We start from the raw sequence: 20,953 nt of genomic DNA, 5'->3' as shown, positions 1-20,953 counted from the left end.
GGGCAAGTCACTTAACCCCAATTGCCCTCCAAAGAAAAGAAAAAAAAAGAACATGGGGGAATAGAATGCTATGAAACCAGACTGACGGTGTGCTTATTCACATAAATTGCCACCTCTCAAACACCGGTGTTATAAGAATTGGAGAATAGTTAGAGTTATCCCTGCATGGATTGGGCTACCCCAAAAGGAAGTAGGTTTCTACAGGCCTATGCCCTGAAGGTTCTTTGAGCAGAAACTAGATGTCATATCAGATATATTCAAGTCCTTGTGTGGGCTGGATCAGATCTCCACTGAAGTTTCTTCCAACTATTAATTTATTTCTTTAAAATATTTTATAATATATTTTAATATATTAATTAATTTAATATATTTTATTTATATTTATTTATTTATTACTTTTGTGATCTTGGGCTCATCTTTCTGAGCCTCTGTGGCAGAGTCTGCAAAATGGGGATAATATAATCTCACAGGGTTGGCATAAGGCTCAAATAATATAATTTATGATACTTTACCAATCTTAAAGGGCTCTGTAAAGCACAGTTGTTATTAGTGAGAGGGACAAAGAGAGCAAACTTTGAAGTGATGCATTTGTTCCCTGCTTCTGGCACATTCTAGCTGTGTGACCATGGACATTCACTTAACCCTTCAGTGCCTCCAAACAACTCTAAGGATTGATGTTACAGAATATTGCCAATCTTCACTGGCAAAGGGAGTTTCTATACTGGAAATTCCCTCACAGGAATGAGATCACAGGTGTAGGGGGAAAGTCAGTAGTCAATAACTACTTATCAAACCTCCTGCTATGTGCCAAACACTATGCTAAGTGCTGCTGATACAAAGAAAATGAAAAATAATCCCTGCCCTCAAGAAGCCTGCAATCTAATGAGGGAAGACACCACACAAAAGAAAACTCAAAAGGGAGGAGAAAGGCACCTGGTGCTGGGATGTGATGGAGAAATCCAAAACAGTGTGGCCAGGTGGGCTGGCCTGGGCGCCTTCCTTAAATGGAGACCTTTCGAGGAGCTCTTTGCTTAACTTCCCTGCAGAAGGGCAAGAGGGAGTACCAAGGCTGATCTGTTGAGAAAGTATGAGGTTCCTAGAGGCATTAAAAAAAGAAAGAAAGAAAAAAGTTGTTGTTGCTGGGGTAGAGCTCTTAAAGGTAAACGTTTAACTCATTGGCGTATTTCAGCATCCCCTCCTCAGCATTGTGCCTTGCACATAGTAGGTGTTTAACAAATATTTGCTAAATTGACTTGAATGCTAATATTACAGGATGTGGTCCCATGTTTAATGCTGTTTTTGAGGATTCTGTGAATAGCATAACTGGAATTTAAAATATTCTCTCTTTCCTGATGCAGGAATTATCCCTGTGGCAATTCAACATCTTGGAAGACCCCCTCTGTTTCTCCTAACCTGACTCATCTATTCCAGAAGCAAAAATGGACAGCAGACAACCCCTCTCCTGCCTGCAAGTGTAGCACCAGAGAGAAGCTCATGATGCTCCCAGAATGCCCTGAGGGGGCTGGGGGGCCCCCTCCTCCCCAGGTACCAGGCAACTCTCCAAGGGAGTCTGACCACTGAGCATAACATTAAAACAATAAATGCATGATGCATTCTAGCCAACAGGAGCTGAGTAATGAACTATGCTGGACCCTCATTTCCTTTTATAGTAGCTGCCCAGAGAGAGCTATAGGAAATAATATGGAAAAGAACCCAGTTCAATAGGCAGAATGACCCCCAAAGCCACCCTCCCGCTCAGTCACTGGCCAATATCTCCTGAGGGTTTGCTATGTGTTCAGCATTATGGTCTCCACACTTTCTCATCCTCTGTCTCTCTCTAATCATTTACACACCAGTTTACAGCATCATTCCTGTAGTCCAGGTCTAACTATGTCACTCCCCTGATCAAGAAGTTCCAGTGGCTCCGTATTGCAGTAGTATATTGGCAAATGCTTAGTAATTACCTTGCTGAAAAATATACAGACATATACACTGAATACTTTTAAGTGTAATCTGCATTATTAACACTTTCTCCAACACTGTCTTAAGACTAGATAATCAACAAGTCAACCCTTGATTTGTAGTGTTTGACAGTTTCTGAGGCATAAATGTTTGCATTGAAAACTTGACAACTGGAGGGTTGACTCAGCCCATACCTGCCCTATTACTTCTAAGATAAAATACAGACTCTTCTGGCATGTGAAGCCCTTCAGTATCTGGCGCCAGCCCACTTGTTCAGTCTGATAATACATTACTCTATCTCACTCATTCTGTGGTTCAGCCAGCTGACCTAATTAAGAACATAGAATCAGGCATTTAGAGCTTGAAGGAACCTGAAAAATAGAATGGAGCAAACAGAATTCAGTGAATCCATGAGATAAGAAATATTAGAATAAAGTCAAATGACTGAAAAAAATAGAAGAAAATATAAGCAATGAGATAAAGCATTTATTAGGTGATTACTATGTGCCAAGCACTATGTAAGGTATCTACTATCAAAAATAACTGATGAGAAAAATGGATTAAGAAAATTTAAGAATCTTTGAACTCTAAAAACCATAACCAGTCCTCCCCACCCAAAAAATTGGGACGCCGTATTCCAAGAAATCATAAAAGACAAAGCAAAAGTGTGTGTGTGGAGGGGGGGGGAAGATCCACTAATCACTTCCTGAAAGAAACCCTAAACTGAAAACATCCAGCCAGTAATGTCCAGAATGTCAAAAAATGCTGCCAGTGTTCAGGAACAAAGAATTCAAGGACCAAAGAACTACAGTCGGCATCACACAAGACAGCAGTAATGCTATGAAGGAGAGAAAATCTCCATATACGATAATCCAAAAGGCGAAAGATAATGTTTATAACCAACCAAGTTTACCCAGTAATGTCCTACAAAGGAAGAAAAGCTGATCTGTAATATGATGGAGGTCTTTAAGACAGACATGGTGAAAAGACTGAGTAGAAACTTTGAAATGAAAACACCAGTCAAGAGAAACCTAGAAAGGTGGCTGAGGTTGGTGGATGGGAAATACAATCTGAGGTCAGGGAGTTTGTCCTCACTCATTTGTCAATCAAGCTCACCCCCAAGAGGAAATCAGAAGGGATCTCAGAGGTCATCTAGCTATTAAACTGAACTCTGAATCTCCCACACAGCACCTGTGACAAGTGCTTGTCCGTGTTCTGCCTTGAACATCTCTCATGGTGGGGAGCTCACCTGAGGTGAACCGGCATCTATGTCCCTAAAAATCTGTGAAGCCTGTACCCCTGAAGTCTAAGCCAAGCAGAAGAGGTCTAATCCTTCTCAGAAAGACCAGGATCCACTAGGACCTTGATTAGCTCCAAGGCTCTAAGACAAATCATAGTGCTTGACCGATTCAGGAGAAAGATGGCTAGATCTGGGGTTGGGGACCGGGGTTTGAATTTTAGCTCTACTCTTAGCCATCTTTGAACAAATAACTTCACTCCTCTGGGACTTGACTTCCTCATTTATAAAATGAAGGGGGAGATGGTTAAACAAGATGGTCTCTAAGGACACTTCTAGTTCTAAATCTCTGGTCCTGTGATCTGCTCTTTTCCTAAGAATTTTATACTGGGAAACATGGGCAGGCAGTGAGTACCAGCCTTCTTACTTTTGCTAAAATGTAGTAATGGTGAAGAGTTTTCCTGGCTAATTGGATGATCTCCAAGGTCTCTCCCATCTCTAAAAAAAAATTTTTTTATGATCTATTCTTTAATTATAGATACACAAATCCAGAATTCTGGACTTGACACTTAGGCAACAAAGAAGGATGGCTGATTTACCTGAACAATGAAAGGGGCAATCAAGATTAGGGCTTCTTAACCCTTTTTCTATGTTGGAGAGGTACAACATGTTGTGTGTGTGTGTGTGTGTGTGTGTGTGTGTGTGTGTGTGTTATAGATCTCCTTGACAGTCTGGTAAAGACTATGGTCCCCTTTTATAAAGTGATTTTTAAATGCATAAGAGAAGAATGCACACAATGCAAAATAAATAATTATATTGAAATATAGCTATCAAAACATCAAATTATCAAAAACAAGTTCACAGACCCTGATGAAGTACCCCTGGCTTAGATCAGTTTATGAGCAAGTATTTATTAAAGTGTGCTAGACACTATACTGGATCCTGAGCATACAAAAGCAAAGGATTAGCAGTGTCTACCCTCAAGGAGCTTATATTCTACTGGCAGAGCCAAGGTGGGCATAAATGAAAATATATAAAAAATAAAATACAATGGGTTTTTTTTTTTTGGTAAGGAAAACATACCAGGGATGGATCAGAGTCCAAAGTTTTCTGATTAGATGGAAAAACATTATTTGGAAAAGACTGTCCCTTGGGTCAGCAACCTTTGACAAGTAGGGCAGTTGGAAATGCCCGTGAATGCCATTGACAAGGGGAAAGGAAGCAAAAAGAAATGAAAAAAGAAGAGAAGAGAAAGAGAAACAGAAGAGAATTAAGCAATTAAAAGACATGTTGATGGGACATGTGTGCCTTGCTTTTTCTGAAAGCTGATTCTGACCAATTGGGGGGGGGGGGGAAGCACCTGCTCTTAAATTTGAAGCAATCCTGCCCTCTGGTGGCTAAATGCACACACTTCTGCCTTCACTCACATTTTTCTATCACCCAAATTTCCCAAGATAAGAGAAAGCTTTGTTTATCACTGGGTAAGAAACTGTTCAGTCAGCTGGAGGTCACCAGAGTTAAAGGGACCCTAGACTCCCAAGTGATTAATGGGGATTCCTCTCTCGTGTCCCCAGAGAGTACAACGCAGCACAGAAATCCTGCAGGACCTCACAAACCGCAACATCTCAGACTTCCTGATAAAAACATATCCCACGCTTATAAGAAGCAGGTAAGGAAAGGTTACTAGAATCCTATCAGAGAGCTTGTTAAGATCCGAGATTTAGAATCCCACATCCTAGGGGAGTAAAGTCAACCTGATTATTTTTTTGTGCAAAAATTTCAGATTTTGTTCTTTCCTTGTGGTCAGTTCTACTGCCCAATCGCTCCCAGCAGCTGCAACCTGTAGAACCATACTTGGTGAATTTTCCAGTAGAATGGAAAGTCCTTCAGGGCAGGTAGTTGTTCCAGTTTTCATTTGTGTCCGCATGTGTCTGGCACATAATAAAATGTTTGTTGTGGTGAATCATATTTCTGAAACAGTCCTGATCTGAGAAAAGAAAATATACTTTTTTTTTTTTTTTTTTGCTTTTTTGGAGGGTAATTGGGGTTAAACGACTTGCCCAAGATCACAAGGCTAGTAATTGTTAAGTGTCTGAGGCCAAAGTTGAACTCAGGTCCCCCTGACTCCACTGCGCCACCTAGCCGCTCCAAAAGTATACTTTTTTTTTTTTTTAAGCAATCTGGGTTAAGTAACTTGCCCAAGGTTACATGGCCAGGTGTTTCTGGGTGGGTGCTAAGTGTGTGAGCCCGGATTCGATCCCCCAGGTCATCCCAACACTGGGGCCGGTGCTCTTACTGTGCTAACTGGCCACCCCCAAAAGTATACTTTTAATGAGACTTTTCAGAAAGACCAACTTTTGCCAGATCATAAGTCCCAATCTGAACTCTTTGAAAGAGGTCAGTCTACTTCGGACAGCAAATGAGATTTCTGTTGGCTGTTACTAGTGGCCAGAGAGCATCCTTACTTCAGTTTCTGCCTGGCCCCCTGCTACTTAGACCATTAGTTCTGCTTTGTTCTTTTCCCACCGGTGCTGGAAATGTTTTCTTAAGAAAGATGAGTTCAGATACTATAGCATCTATCTCATATTTTTGTATATTTAGAAAAATTTCAAATGTTTTACAATTACAAATTAAAGTTTTATTCATAGGCCAGAAAACTGAAGGTCTTTTGAGAATTAGAGAAGGAGTAAAGGATGAGGAAACATTAGAGAGGAGGGGGAAATTAACATTAATATTCTAACTGGTTTCATTACATTATCTTGTTTGTGTTTTTCAGCATGAAAAGCAAATATTGGGTCAACGAACAAAGGTAAGAAACTGTTTTTCTCACCCCCTTTTAAAGCATTTAAATCTCTGAATGGTCCATCCATTCAGGTAGGGTCCTACCACTAGGAATCTGGGATGGGGTCTGGAGGTCTTTGACTTTGCCAAGCTGTGGGAGCAGCAAGAGCCCATGCCTGATCCCTCTCCTGTCACCTCTGACCTGTGCCCTTAGAGGATAATTATGCCATCCACATGGTTGCTGGGCCCTTGATTCATTTTGCCTTTTTTTTTTTTGAGGGGGGAAGGTAGGGCAATTGGGGTTAAATGACTTGCCCAAGGTCACAGGGCTAGTTTTATGTTAAGTGTCTGAGGCTGGATTTGAACTCAGGTCCTCCTGACTCCAGGACTGGTGCTCTATTCACTTCACCACCTAGCCACCCCAACCCCTTGATTCATTTTAGAAAGTCCTGTGGCCTTTTGGCTTAAGAATAAGTAGAGGCCAAGGGGTTGGGTATCAAGGGATCCCTCAGCCTTTTTCCTTCTTTAGCATACTTATAAATTCCAAAACCAGGTCAAACATACCTCAGAATTACAGCCACCTCTCCCAACCCAATATCTGAACAAGAATTCCACTTACAACCTACCTGGCAAATTGTTATTTACTCTTTGCTTAAAGACCTCCAGTAGGGAGAAATCCATCCACTGCCTCCTGAGGCACCCCATTCTATTTTTTTTAAACTCTAATTATTAAGAAGTTTTTTCTGACATCCAACCTGCTTTTTTTGTTTGTTTGTAATTTTCAACAGGTCTAGTCTCTGAAGATAAGCACGAAAAAAAATCTAATATCTTGTTTATAAAATGAGGGAGAATAGGGGCGGCCAGGTAGCTCAGCAAGTAAGAGCACCAGCTCCAGTGTTGAGAAGACCTGGATCAAATCTGGGCTCAGACACTTAGCACCCACCCAGATACACCTGGCCGTGTAACCTTGAGCAAGTTACTTAACCCCAATTGCTTAGGGGCGGCCAGGTGGCTCAGCGAGTAAGAGCACCGGCTCCAATGTCGGGATAACCTGGATCAAATCTGGGCTCAGATACTCAGCACCACACCCAGAAATAACTGGCCATGTAACCTTGAGCAAGTTACTTAACCCCGATTGCTTTAAAAAAAAAAAATGAGGGAGAATGGACTAAATGCTCTATAAAGTCCCTTCCAGTTTGAAATCTAGGATCTTATGACCTTCCATGTGACAATTCTTCAAATATTGGAAATTAGCTATCATGATCTGTATTCCCATTCCACCCCCACCCTCCAAGATCTTTTCTTCTCTTTGATAAATATTCCTAGTTCTGCCAATCAACCCTCATATGGCATGGATTCAGGACCATTGCACCAACCTGAGGATTTTTGTTCCCTGAACAGGTATGGAGGGATTTCCATCGGAGGAAAGCTCCCAGTCTTCTGTATCACTGGGGAAGAGATAGTTGGGTTTTTACATGACCTTGGTCGACTTATGAATGTGAGCGGGGTAAGTGAACTAATGTGGGGTTTGTGGATGACTTAAAATACATGAAAAAAAGGCACCAACTGAGAGCTTCCTTTCTTGCCTGTTTCCTTTGCCACTCTAGGGCCCTGCCACCCAGGAGGCTGCAAAAGAAATGTCTGATTTCCTAAAATATCTGGAAACTGAAGACAACATGAAGGTAGCAGAACCTGTCCTAGGGCATTGAGTTTTATGTGGCCCAGGTGTTTTTCTTCTTCTTTTCCCAGATGAAGGAAATCCTTCCTTCAATTGAAATCTGGTGGGGAACATCTGAGCACCGTGTATTTGCTTCCTTTCCAGATTTCTTTCCCCATTGCAAATATTTTCCATTTGAATCAATTGTGAAGATGGGTTCAGCGCCTCAGTTTCTTTATGTTAGTGGCTCACACTAATACAGGTGTTACCTGTTTTCATCTGCTAGGTGTGGTTCAACAATAAAGGTTGGCATGCAATGGTTACTTTCCTCAACGTGGCTAACAATGCAATCCTCAGAGCCAACCTGCCAAAAGACATGGACCCGGAGGACTTTGGAATCACAGTCATAAACCAGCCACTGAACCTCACCAAGGAGCAGCTCTCTGAGATCACAGTGTAAGCTGTCATTTGTCTGTCATCCCCTGGGCTTTCTGCTCCCTGCCTCCCTTTCCATTTTGGTGAACTGGAGGCAGTTTGGTACAATGGAAAGAGCCCTGAGTCTGGAGCCAGAGGACCCGGGTTCTCATCTGGAACCTGCCACTTAGTACCTGTGCAAGCTTGGCCAAGCCATTGAATTCATATTCTGCACCTGTCCCATGAGCTAGTTGGACAAGATGACCTCTAAGATCCTTCCTAGGTCTGAGGCCATAATAGTGTAAATAGACTATCAGAATTTCCAAGCTGGAAGAGATTTCAGTGGCCATGTAATCCCCCCACAGAATCCCCCCTGTAACACACTCAACTCTAGGGAGAAGGAGCCCGTTACTTCCTGGGGCAGCTCATTCCACTTTCAGATAGTTAATTAGCAAGGAAAATCCTCACCCACCCACCCAGCCCAGTACCAAACCTAAAGGAACTTCTTTGCTGCTTTCATCCTCTTGGCTCTTAGTTCTTCCCTCTGGGGCCAAACAGACCAAGTCTAATCTAATCCCTTTTCCACATGACAGCCTTACAGATTCTTAAAAATAGCTGTCATTGGTCTGTAGCTACAGACTAGGGGTTCTTTTAAAGTTATAGGCCACCTTTGGGAAGCTGGGGAAGCCTGTGGACAGTTCTCAGAATATTCTTCTTAAATGCATACAATATAACATATGTTTTACAAAGAAAACCCACGAAATTGAGGTACAATTATCAAAATTAAAACAAACAAATAAAATTCATGGACCCCAATTCTAGAGATAGAAAGGGACCCCAGAAAACATCTGCTTGAATCTTATTATTTAACAAATGCAGAATAGAGTCTCAGAGAGGTTGGGTGACTTGCCTGAGGTCATCTAAAAAGGAAATGCCAGAATCAGGATTTGATCCCAGGCCCTCTGACTCTAGAGGCAGGGAAGTCCTTTACATTGTAACATGCCCACCCACCACTGAGCCTTTTTTTTCCCTTTTTTTTTTGCTTTTTGGAGGGTAATTTGGGTTGTGACTTGCCCAAGGTCACACCGATAGTTTTGTGTTAAGTGTCTGAGGCCAGATTTAAACTCAGGTCCTCCTGACTCCAGGGCCAGTGCTCTATTCACGGTGCCACCTAGCCACCTGACTGAGACTTTTCTTTAGGCTAAATGTCCTTAGTTCTTTTAATCAAGTCTCAGATGGCATAAACTCAACCCATTCAATGAAGGAAGTCAAGGGGAAGGGTTTACCTCAGTTCAGGCTCTTGTCTCCTGAACTATCACATCTCCCTACTTGAAGTCTCTTCCCACCCCAGTTCATCCTCTGCCCAGCTGCCAAAGTGAGCTCTTAATAAGGTAGAGCTGCTGTCAGCCCTGCCTTACTTTTTGGTTCCTCCTCCATCTCTTAGCGCCAGTTTTCTCCTCCCGGTTTCTGGTGATGGTATCTGTGACTGGTGCCATGTAGAAAGTTCATGGGTGAAGGATGACAGCCAGGTTTATATCCTCCCTTTATTGCTGTGCTTCAGAGACACCCTTCCCACTTTTAGTCAGTGCCTAGCACAATGCCTGGCACATTCTTGGCAATAAATAAATACTTTATTGATTATAATAAATAAATGTTTACTGATTGACTCAGTGAATGAAGAATTCCTTTTAGAGGGACAGGGACAAACTCATGGCACTCTGGGAGCTCTCAGCTTCAGGATGCTTGAAAACGTTAGCAAAGAAACAGGCTTTGTAACATGCTCCCTTTATTCCCCCTCCCATTCTTTTCCCTTGCAGGCTGACCACTTCCATCGATGCTATGGTAGCCATCTGTGTGATCTTTGCCATGTCCTTTATCCCAGCCAGCTTTGTTCTCTATCTGATCCAGGAGAGGGTGAGCAAAGCAAAACATCTGCAGTTTGTCAGTGGTGTGAGCCCAACCACCTACTGGGTCACCAACTTCCTGTGGGACATTGTGAGTATCTGGCGGATGAGACCTCCATTCATTGTCTCTCTGGTCTGAGGTGGGAACTTGCAAAACGCTTCATGGTAGCCTAGAGTAGTGTCAATAATGAGTACCAATAGCAATATCAATAGAGTAGTCTCAAAGGCAAGCTGGGAAAAGCACTTGTTGTGGACTTGTGGGACTTGAATTCGCCCTGCCTCTGTCACTTACTGCCAGTGTGACCTTGGGTGTTGCTTAATAATTCTGGACCTCAGCTTCCTTATTTGCAAAATGAAGGAGCTGATGAAACAGCACATACCCTTTGACTCAGTGAGACTACTACTAAACCTATACCATAAAAGAGATCAAAGAGAGATAGAAAGGACTGACATGGACAGTCTTTATAATAGTTTTTTTTCTAGTAGCTGAAACTACTAGAAACTGAAGGGGTTCCCATCACTTGGGGAACAAATGAATAAATTATGGTCGTATATGAATGTAATAGAATACTATTGTGTTGTAAGAAATGATGAAGGGGACAGTTTTAGAAAAACATAGGAAGACCTGTATGAACTAATGCAGAGCGAAGTGAGCAGAACCAGGGAACAGTTTATACTATAACAATAGCACTATAAAGACACACAACTCTGAAGCCCTGAAGAGTTCTGATCAAGTCAATGACCGACCGTGATCCCAGAGGACCTAGGATAGAACATCCTACCCTCTTTGTGACAGAGAAGTGATTGACCCAAATCAGAATGAGTTAATATCTTTTAGACATGGCTAATGAGAGAAGTTATTTTGCTTGACTAGATATATTTGTTACCAGGTTGGTTTTTTTCCCCAATGGGAGTGAAGAGAGGTAGGAGAGAGATAGCAAGAGAGATATAGCTGAGCTTTCCAGCATTAAGTCTAAGATCCTTGTGAATTAAAGCCTACAGATATTATTATGCCCATTTTACAGAGAAGAAAACTGAGACTGAGAGGGGGTGAGTGACTTGTGATCCCATGGTCATGGAGCAGGCTATGATATTCATTCTTCCAAAGTTATTGAGTCACATAGTAGCATGCAACATCTGTTCGGTTCATACTGACCTAGAAAGGCCAATGAAGTAGATGGTTGGTGGTCAGTAGACCCCTGTGAAATTCAGTACACACTACCATTGTATTTTTGAGAGGCTTTTTGGAACCTTTCTAACTTTCACAGAAATAGAATCCCGTCACTCTGAGGAAGGTCTCTGCATTGCTGGGGCAATCGCTGGGTTTCCCTGGCGTTGGCTGTTGCTGTGGGAGGTCTGGCAAAGATTGCCTGGTATCTTAACATCTTTTTGCCTACTTCTTGCTCTAGGTCATAGTCTAGTATCCTCTTGAGTGTGCCTTAAGGGATCCTCAAATCTAAGATCATCACTTCAGAGCTAGAAAGGATTTTAGACATTGTGTAATCTAATCTAATGGAATAACTAGGTGGTCCAGTGGATAGAGTACCAGGGCTGGAGTTAGAAAGATTCCTCCTCAGAAATTTACTGTCTGTGTGACCCTAAGCAAGTTACTTAATCCTGTTTGCCTCAGTTTCCTCATCAGCAAAATGAGTTGGAGAAGGAAATGGCAAACCATTCCAGTATCTTTTTTTTTTTTGGAAGGGGGAAGGCAGGGCAATTGGGGTTAAGTAACTTGCCCAAGGTCACACAGTTTAGGAAGTGTTAAGTGTCTGAGGCTGGATTTCAACTCAGGTCCTCCTGACTCCAGAGCTGGTGCTCTATTCACTGTGCCACCTTGCCACCCCATCCACTCCAATATCTTTGCCAAGAAAACCCCAAATGAGGTCACAAAAAGTTGAACATGACTGCAAATGACTGAACACAAAGTCTAAACTCCCTCATTTTACAGACAAGGAAACTGAATTCCAGAGGTGAAATGACTTGCCCAAGATTGCACACCCAATGACTAGCAAAGGCAGGATTTGAAACCAAACTCCCTGCCTCTGGGTCCAGTCCTCTTTCCACTATGATCTTGATGGAACTAGGGAGGTGTCAGTTAACCCTCACATTCCCACAACGCTGGCTAGGGCTGTTTGGAACAAGGAAGTTATAGCACAGACCTGGGACAGTTGGGTTGACTTTGCCCCCAGGTGAGTTGATACAGGACTCAACTGTGGGGCCTTTGGGCTAGAAAAGAATAAAAGCAGTTTGGGAGACTTTGAAGGAGCTCTTGCAACCCCAAGGAAACATCTCGCTGACTGCTTTTATTTGCTTTTAATTTCCTGAACTTTTAACTACTTATGTTTTAGTAAAAGCCCTGTTTGTTTGAATCCCTGGGCTCTGAGTAGTACATTGCACCAAGAGTACCACTCCAACAATGCTGCCAGTGGTTGACAATCATTTCCATTTTCATATTCTAACACTTAAGGGACTGTGGTTTCTTATTTGTTTTTTGTTTTTGCTTTTTGGAGGGCAATTGGGGTTAAGTGACTTGCCCAAAGTCACATGGCCAGTTTTTTTGTGTTAAGTGTCTGAGGCTGGATTTGAACTCAGGTCCTCCTGACTCCAGGGCTGGTGCTCTATTCACTGTGCCACCTAGCCGCCCTGAAGATGGATTTTTTTTTTTTTTTGCTTTTTGGAGGGGAAAAGGTAGGGCAATTGGGATTAAGTGACTTGTCCAAGATCACACAGCTAGTTTTTTTGTGTTAAGTGTCTGAGGCCAGATTTAAACTTAGGTCCTCCTGACTCCACAGCCAGCGCTCTATTCACTGCACCACCTAGCTGCCCCATGGACTGTGTTTTCTTAAATGCATAAAGAGAAAAAGATTGTGCCTTCAGCAGCCTTGAAGGCTATGTTCCTGATGTCTTAATGGCATAGTAGGAGATGTGGTTACATCTATCATCACTTTCTGAGTTTCTCCACCCTCTGCTGCCCACAGGGGAAGCAAGCTCAGATACATCTCTGGGAAGGGCATGAAGTTCTAGGAGCTTCCCCTCAGTTGATCATGCCATTGGCATGTGTCTACATCATGTACTATTACCCTGAAAGATGTCAGGCTAAAATCACTCAACAGTGCTCAACCTATAATGAGCCCATAAGCTCTATTCATGTTTTTTACTTACTTTTCAGTCGAGCTGTGAACAAAATTTATATTCAAGGATGATAGTTTTCCCATTGTTCAATTAGTTCAAGACATGATGGGAAAAGTTCCCTCCGTTATCTGCATTTTTCTTTCCCTCAACCCATCAAGAAAGCTGAACAGAGACCTGATTCTAGGCAGAACTCCCTGAGCCCACTGATAAGGACCTCTGTGGCTTCCTAGTCAAACAAACCAAAAGAATCCACCCTATAACATATCTAACAAGATCATTTAGCCCCTACTCAAGACTTCTGGTGATGGGGAACCCACCATCTCTTGAGGTAGCAGCCCTTTGGACTTTTGGAGACCTCTAATTGTTAGGAAGCTTTTCAGACATCCAGACTAAATTGTAATCTTTGCAATTTCCACCCACTCTTCCTCTGCCCTCAAGGTATTGATAGAATGAGAGTTCAGATGAAATTTGTTGACAGGTAGATTTTTTTTTACAGGTTTATGGACTCTTGGAGAGTAGCCAGAAGATTATGATGTACAAGAATTTCAAATCATTAGCCTAAATCTAGGTTGGAAAAAGGAATGTAAGGTGTGCAGCTGGAGGAACTCTGTAACCCTGAAATGAAACATTGGCAAAAGGACAGATATGTCTTTCCATAAGAGGAAATGTCCTTGTTAGTGATATTTTTCCCTCTAGTATAACAGTTTTGAAATTACTATTAGAAAAAATTCTACCAAGGGCAGCTAGGTGGTGCAGTGAATAGAGCACCGGCCCTGGAGTTAGGAGGACCCGAGATCAAATTCGACCTCACACACTTAACACAAAAACTAGCCGTTGTGACCTTGAGCAAGTCACTTTACCCCAATTGCCCTCCAAAAAGCAAAAAAAAAAAAGTTCTACCATGTACTTTATTTTTCATCATAAAGCAAGATTAATGTCTTCTCTTTTGCTAACAAAATTTCCCCCAGTCCTCTTGTCCTATATCATGGTATAGTGGATTTTTAATTAGAAAGACCTGAGTTTAGATCTCACCTCATTCACCAAACTAGTTGTGCTACCCTGGGCAAGTCACTTGATCTCCTTGTGCTTATCTTCTCATCTATAAAATATGGAGGTTGAACTAAATGTCAGTTGACGAGTATTTCTTAAGGGCTTACTATGTGCCGGGCAGGATTCTCAGTGTTGAGAATACAAATACAAGCAGAAAGATAGTCCCTGACCTCATGGAGCTTACATTCCAATGGGGGAAGATAGCACAAAGGAAAACCAGAGAGGGGAGGGGAGGAAGGAAGAAAGGGCATGCATTTGGGTTGGGGGGAGGTGGGGCACAGGGCATGATAGAGGAGTCTGGAATACAGCTGGCCTGAGTGATCTCCCTAAATGGAGGTCCCGGGAGGAACCATCCAATCAGAGGGAGGGTCCTCAGAGGCCAAGGGCATTTCCAAAGTATGAGCTCCAGAGCTGAAGGGCTCAGATTAGGTGGCTTCCAAGATCTCTAAGCTCTGAACCTTTATGATCCTGTGATCCCATTCCACCAACATTTAAGGATTCTATTGGTATTATTTAAGCTCCAAAGTGTTCCATGGTCAAATTAATTTGAAACACGTTGACCTAGTTCAATCCCCTCTCCCAATTCACCCCCATTTTACAGGTGAAGAAACTGAGGCCCAGAAAGTTGAAATGCCTTTGCCCTTTTCTTTTCCTCTTACCAGGTCAATTATGCTGTAAGTGCTGGGATAGTGGTGGGGATCTTCATTGGATTTCAGAAGCGAGCATACACGTCCCCAAGCAATCTCCCAGCCCTGATTGCACTGCTCTTCCTGTATGGGTAAGTCATTTGGAACTCATGGAGGCTGATACCAGGAGAAAACCCAGCATCAAGTCAACATGCAACAGATCTCCCTTCCCTGGGTCAGGTTCCCAACTGGGTGCTAAGGAAGAGGAGAAGCAGCTCCTAACAGGCCCAGGCAGTGGTTGTGTTTGCTGGCCCAGAGCCTGGAGAGGACCTAGTGCACTGATTGCTTATTCAGCCAGAGCTGTCATAGGATCTCAGACTGAGCCAGAAGAGACCTCAGAGGTCATGACTTCCACTGTGGGGAACTCTTCCCTAGCTGCATTCTTCTGGCTGGGGAATCAGCCTCTCCCTGACTTCATGCCCCTTTCTGACCTGGATTTCCTCGGGTGCTTTCCCCATCAGTATTGACTGTAGTAATTTTGGCTCAGACACGTATTGGAAAATGTTGCAGAAATGCTTATTTTAAGTCAACAAGGGAAAATAATTCTGGAATTCGTTCAAGTTAATTGATCCAGTTATTCCAATTAACACTTTTTCATCCTCCTCTCCCCACCTGGAACATTGTAAACTATTAATAAATGCTTGACCCAATCCCCCAAAAAAGAATCCCAGAAGCTTAACTCTTTGTAGGTTCTCTTCAGATATTAATCACAAACACAAATAAATAGAAGAGATAGTGCAGTGTGATGGAAAGTTAGAGGATCTCGGTTCAGATCCCAGCCCTGCCGATTTGTATGACCTTGGACAAGTCACCTTGCCTCTATCGGCATTGCAGTTTTCTTGTCTATAGTCTTACAGGACCAGATGACCTGTAAGACCCCTATCAGTTCTAAATTAATGCTCTTATAACCTGGTATGCCCCTCTAATGAATGAATAGGAAAGCAGTTTAGAGTGGAGAGAGACCTTAGAGACCATCTAGTCTGACTCCTAATCTTACAGAGGCCTGGGGAAGTTGTCATTTGCTGAAGATTACACAGATAATACATATCAGGGATTCGAACCCCAATCCTTTGACTACAAATCCTCCCATCTTTTTCACTGTACCGTCAGATTTCTAAGTTCTAGATATTATTGAACAATCCCAGCCAGATTGGTCTTTTGGGAGAACAGGGTGATGGCAGTTTGTCACTGTCTGTGGGTTGGGAGAATTGTGTCTGTTTTGTGTTGCTAACATAGAATATAGTGGGGAGAGAGGCAGAAAAGAGAGATGGCAGGCGGCCAGCCCAGGGGCCTAGGCTGTCTCGTTGTCCCCCTTGAAGCTCTGGTCACTTCAGAGATTTTACAGTGCACAGGAGGAAAATCAATCTACTGTAGCCTAAAGGAATGGGAGAGGAAATGAAAAGTGAAAGCCTGTCCTGTTGTGTTTGGGGGTTTTCAACAGATGGGCTGTCATCCCAATGATGTACCCTGCATCCTTCCTGTTTGATGTACCCAGCACGGCTTACGTGGTCTTGTCTTGTACCAACCTCTTCATCGGGATCAACAGCACTGCCATCACGTTTGTCCTAGAGCTGTTCGAAAATAACAGGGTGAGCATTGTCCTCTTCCCTTCTTTTCACGTCCTTCTAGAAGATCTTCATTGAGCAGCAGGGCAGCAGACGGTGTCCCACAATCAAGAAAGGTCACCTCACCCCATATGCGTGTTTTTTGTTTAAGCTCCCTTTTATTTTGCTTCTAAGTGAGGAGTTTTTGGTTTTGTCTCCTTTTTATTGTACTATGAACCCTGAAGTTCAAAGGCCTCCTGCAAGATCATCTGAGGAAAAAAGCAGTGAGCTCTTTAATTCTCTAGGGCTGAGGGTCTCATTTTTAAGAGGACCATAGATTCAGAGCTAGGAGGGACCTCAGAGGTCAAGTCTTAACAGTCCCTTCACTGGACAGATCAAAAGAGGTAATGTTTATAAAGTGCTTAGCACAATGCCCAGCACATAGTAGGTACTAGATAAAGCTTTATTTTCCATGCTTTACAGATGAGGAAACTGAGGCTGAAGGAAATTAGGTGACTTGCATGAGGTCATGTGGCTAGTAATAATAATATTAAGTAATATTTACTTGGCTAATGTTAAGCTTTACAAAGTACCTTACACACAGATTATCTTCATTATTCATTTCAATAATCATGTAAGGAAGGTGCTATTATCCCTATTTTACTTATGGGAAAACTGAGCTTGAGAGGTTAAATGTTTGCCCAGAGTTACACAGTAATTGTGTGAGGCAGCATTTGAACTCAGGTCTTCCTGTCTCCCAAGCCAGTATTCTATCTACCTACTATACTGCCTTTTTAAGGACAAAGATTGTTTCAATTTTGGGTTTTTTTGGGGGGGGAAGGGCAAGGAATTAGGGTTAAGTGACTTGCCCAAGGTCACACAGCTAGTAAGTGTGTCAAGTATCTGAGGTTGGATTTGAACTTGGGTCCTCCTGACTCCAAGGCCAGTGCTCTATTCACTGTGCCACCCAGCTGCCCCAAGGACCAAGATTGTTTTGGAGCTAAATATCTAAACCCTAAGCTTCTTCAGGGCATTCTCCCTCTGTCTCTCTTCCTATCCAAAAGTCATCGATGGAGCTTCATCCATAGAAGACACACCAACAAATGTGGCATCACCTCAGTTCTGATTTGGGGTGTCTTGGGGTTTAGCTCAGGCTATCTTTGGTTCTCAGTCCTGTTCTCAGCAGTCCCTAACACTCCCCCTATAGATCTTTTCTTTCCAACAACTGTTCGAGCTTCTTCATTGGTTTTTCATGAGACAGGATGCTGGCAAGGAAACCACCACAGCCTTCCCCCACCCAGCTGGACTCAAGATCATTGCAGGTTCCCAAATCAATTTAAATTTTTTAAATTTAATTTTTAAAAATTAACAAAAAATTATTTTCTTTCTATCATCTCTCCCACCTCCAACTGTAAAAAAAGAAAGAAAGAAAAACAGAGTGCTTGTGACAATATGAATAGTTAAGAAAACAAATTACTTCTTTGGCCATGGCCAAGGAATATGCCTCATTCTGTCCCCTGAGTCTATCACCCTTCTATCAGGAGCTGGGAAGTATGTATCATTGTGGGGCCTCTGGAATCTTGCTTGTTTATTTCATTGATGAGAGATCTTAAATCTCTCCAACATGCCAAATCAATTCTCTAAGTCGGTTTTCTGGTCCACAAGCTTCAGTGCCAAAAAAGCCTCCCTGGAGGCCTGAACAAGTACCTTTCTCAGCAGAGCTGAGCAGGCGTGGGGACTCTTATAATAACCCTGGCAGTCCTTCCAGTCACACTCCCAGGCTGCCCCCTGGCCCCTAACTCTATTACCAAAGAGTAACTCGGTCTGTGGAGCTGCCGCAGCCGAGGGCCTTCTGAGACAGATGCTGTCCAAGATCTTGTCAACTCTTCCAGGGTTTCCAGGCAAGAAATAAAACTCCATCTGTCTTTTCACTGACATAGAACCCAGGTCCCAGAAGTGGGATGGGTGAGAATACAGACCCTATGACAACAGATGACAGCCGCAGAGCCACCGAGTGAGGACAAGGCCTTTTCTCTCCCTCACAAAATCTTCAGGGATCCTGTTATTTGGATGTCCTATAAACAGCTCAGCACCATGCCTAAAGCAGCTCAAGGATGCTCGTCTCACGGGTGATCAAGGTCACGTGGACTCAAAAACAATTTTCTGGGGTCCCCCAAGTTACACCTCCCCAGACAACAGGAAACCTCCTGCTTGTCCTGGACCACTCCACAAGCATCAGCAGTCTGCACTGGGGTGGAATGGAAGATACTGTGATACAAGGACAAATTGATACAGAAAGGCATGGACAGACTTTCAGGAACTAATGAGGAATGAGAAGCAAGAATCAAGAAGAAAATGTACAAAGCAACTACAGTGATGGAAATGGAAAGAACAACCACTGCCAAGACAACTGAAGGCGTGCTGCAAAACTCCAAAGAACAAGCTGGTCCCCAAAAGAGAGAGAGAGGAGAAGACACCCGTTCCTCACTTCTCTGCAAAGCGGAGGGGCCGCAGTGGTGGAACACTGTACAAAGCGCCAGGGTTTGGAGATGTATTAACTGGTTTGTTGGGATATTTTGTTTTGTTTTTAAAGAAAATACTGGTTATAAGAGATGGCTGTCTGGGGATAGGGAAGGAAGGAGAGAGATGCAGGAGAAAACATAGGCAACATAAAAACAAAAACAGCAATAAAAATTATTCATAAAAACAAAGGAGTCTGCAGAGCACAGTGCCAGACACTGTGGACTTGAAAGGTTTGAACCAGTGAGCCTTGGGAGGTTGATAGTCTGGTGAAGGAGACAAAACATAGGGAGAAAAAATTAAAAAGCAGGATAGCACAAAAGATTAGTGCAAAGAACACTGACTGTGCACTCAGACCTGGTTTCAAAGCCTGCTTTGACCTCTCAGTATCTCAGTGATCTCAGGCAAAACCCATCACCATGTGGACCTTAGCTCCTTCGTATGTAAAATGAGGGAGCTGGACTACATGGCCTCTGGGGATTCTTTCTGACTCAAAATCTGTGACCATGTGTCTCAAGGCACTCTGAGTTAGCACCAAGTAAGTGCCCCGAGTGCAAAGGACAGAGGGACTGATGGGAGTGGAGAAGCCAGGGCAGGCTTCATGGAGGAGGAGATGCTTGAGCTGGCCCTTGAAGGATGGGTTTGGTAGGAAATTCTGAGAGAGAAAGAGAAAGAGAGAGAGAGAGAGAGAGAGAGAGAGAGAGAGAGAGAGAGAGAGAGAGAGAGAGAGAGAGAGAGAGAGAGTGTGTGTGTGTGTGTGTGTGTGTGTGTGTGTGTGTAAATGGGGGGCAGGGGAGAGACAGAGGGCAGTGAGACAAAAGGTCTGGAGATGAGAAAGCATTATGTCTTAGCTAGAGGACAACAACCCAGGATCCTTCATGCCTTTCCCATTCTAGTCACTTTCCTTCTCCTAGGGCAGCATTAACAATCCCTCCCCACCCACCCCCAACTTATACACATGCTTCATAATGCAAAAAATAATGTATTTGTGTACTTATTTGCAACCACACACACAGGGAAGCAGCAGGGTGTAGTAGTTAGAGACCTGTTCTCAGAGTGAGGAGGACGTGGGCTCATCATACCTCTAACACATATTGTTAACTTCTCAGTACTCCCAGGACCCAGACTCTAAGTTACAGAGAAATACAGAGAAGGTACGTCTGCCCACCCCCACCCAGTCCTCCCATTACCCAGGAAATCATGGGTCTGCCCCATTGTTGTCATTTTTCAGTCATGTCTGACCCCATTTGGGGCTTTCTTGACAGAGATACTGGAGCGGTTTACCATTTCCTTCTCCAGCTCACTTTACAGATGAGGAAACTGAGCAAATAGGGCTAAGTGACTTGCCCAAGGTCACACAGCTAATAAGTGTCTGAAGCTGGATTTGAACTTATCTTCCTGACTCAGGGCCCAGCACTCTCTCCACTGAGCCACCTAGCTGCCCCACTCCCCTCCAAATGACTAAGCAGCTGCAGCAGTTTTTCCTAGAATCTCAATCTTATCAGAGGATCACAGTTCTACGGCTGGAATGGGCATCAGAGACCATCTAGTTCAGTGCCTTCAATTCACAGAAGAGGAGACCTGGGATTAGGAAAGTTAAGTGACTTGCTCAAAGTCACACAGATATTAAGTATCAGAAGTGGGATTTGAACCCAGGCCCTCTAATTCCAGGGCCAGTGTCTTTCCAATGCACCAGGCTACATGTTTGAAGATGACCATGTTTCCCCCAAACTTACTGCTCACAATCCCCCAGCTCCAGTTAAAGAATACAAGAAACAGCCATTAGTGGGAGTCAGGCGTCTGGAAATCCCACAGGCAGATACACAAAGGACTCCACTTCCTAAAGGGAGCCAGTGTGGCACCATAGAAAGAACACAGATTCTCTGACCCTGACCTCATAGGATCATAGATTTAAGGCTGGTAGGGAATGTAGATGTCATTGAGTCCAATACCCTTATATTACAGATGAAGTAACTGAGGCCCTAGAGTTAAATGACTTGCCCAAGGTCACATGACTAAGTGTGTGTGTGTGTGTGTGTGTGTGTGTGTGTGTGTGTGTGTGTGTG

The 20,953-nt window shown here is 43.2% G+C and overlaps 1 protein-coding gene across 1 annotated transcript in view; it reads left to right on the top strand.

Moving 5' to 3' along the window:
• ABCA4 (ATP binding cassette subfamily A member 4) overlaps positions 1–20,953 on the top strand; it is a 172,162-nt gene that overhangs the window by 120,538 nt on the left and 30,671 nt on the right. The window contains exons 30-38 of the mRNA XM_069070555.1: positions 1,359–1,545; positions 4,774–4,868; positions 5,976–6,008; positions 7,382–7,487; positions 7,588–7,662; positions 7,924–8,093; positions 9,869–10,046; positions 14,800–14,915; positions 16,265–16,412. Of these exons, the coding sequence (XP_068926656.1) occupies positions 1,359–1,545; positions 4,774–4,868; positions 5,976–6,008; positions 7,382–7,487; positions 7,588–7,662; positions 7,924–8,093; positions 9,869–10,046; positions 14,800–14,915; positions 16,265–16,412 (1,108 nt within the window). The remainder of the gene's footprint in view (positions 1–1,358; positions 1,546–4,773; positions 4,869–5,975; positions 6,009–7,381; positions 7,488–7,587; positions 7,663–7,923; positions 8,094–9,868; positions 10,047–14,799; positions 14,916–16,264; positions 16,413–20,953) is intronic.

Source organism: Petaurus breviceps, unplaced genomic scaffold (assembly GCF_028583685.1).
Source record: "Petaurus breviceps papuanus isolate PSGF00001 unplaced genomic scaffold, PetGlider_PUasm1.0 90808, whole genome shotgun sequence".
Taxonomy (NCBI): domain Eukaryota; kingdom Metazoa; phylum Chordata; class Mammalia; order Diprotodontia; family Petauridae; genus Petaurus; species Petaurus breviceps.
The sequence above is the reverse complement of the archived record's forward strand: the minus strand, read 5'-3'. Positions and strand labels throughout refer to the sequence as shown.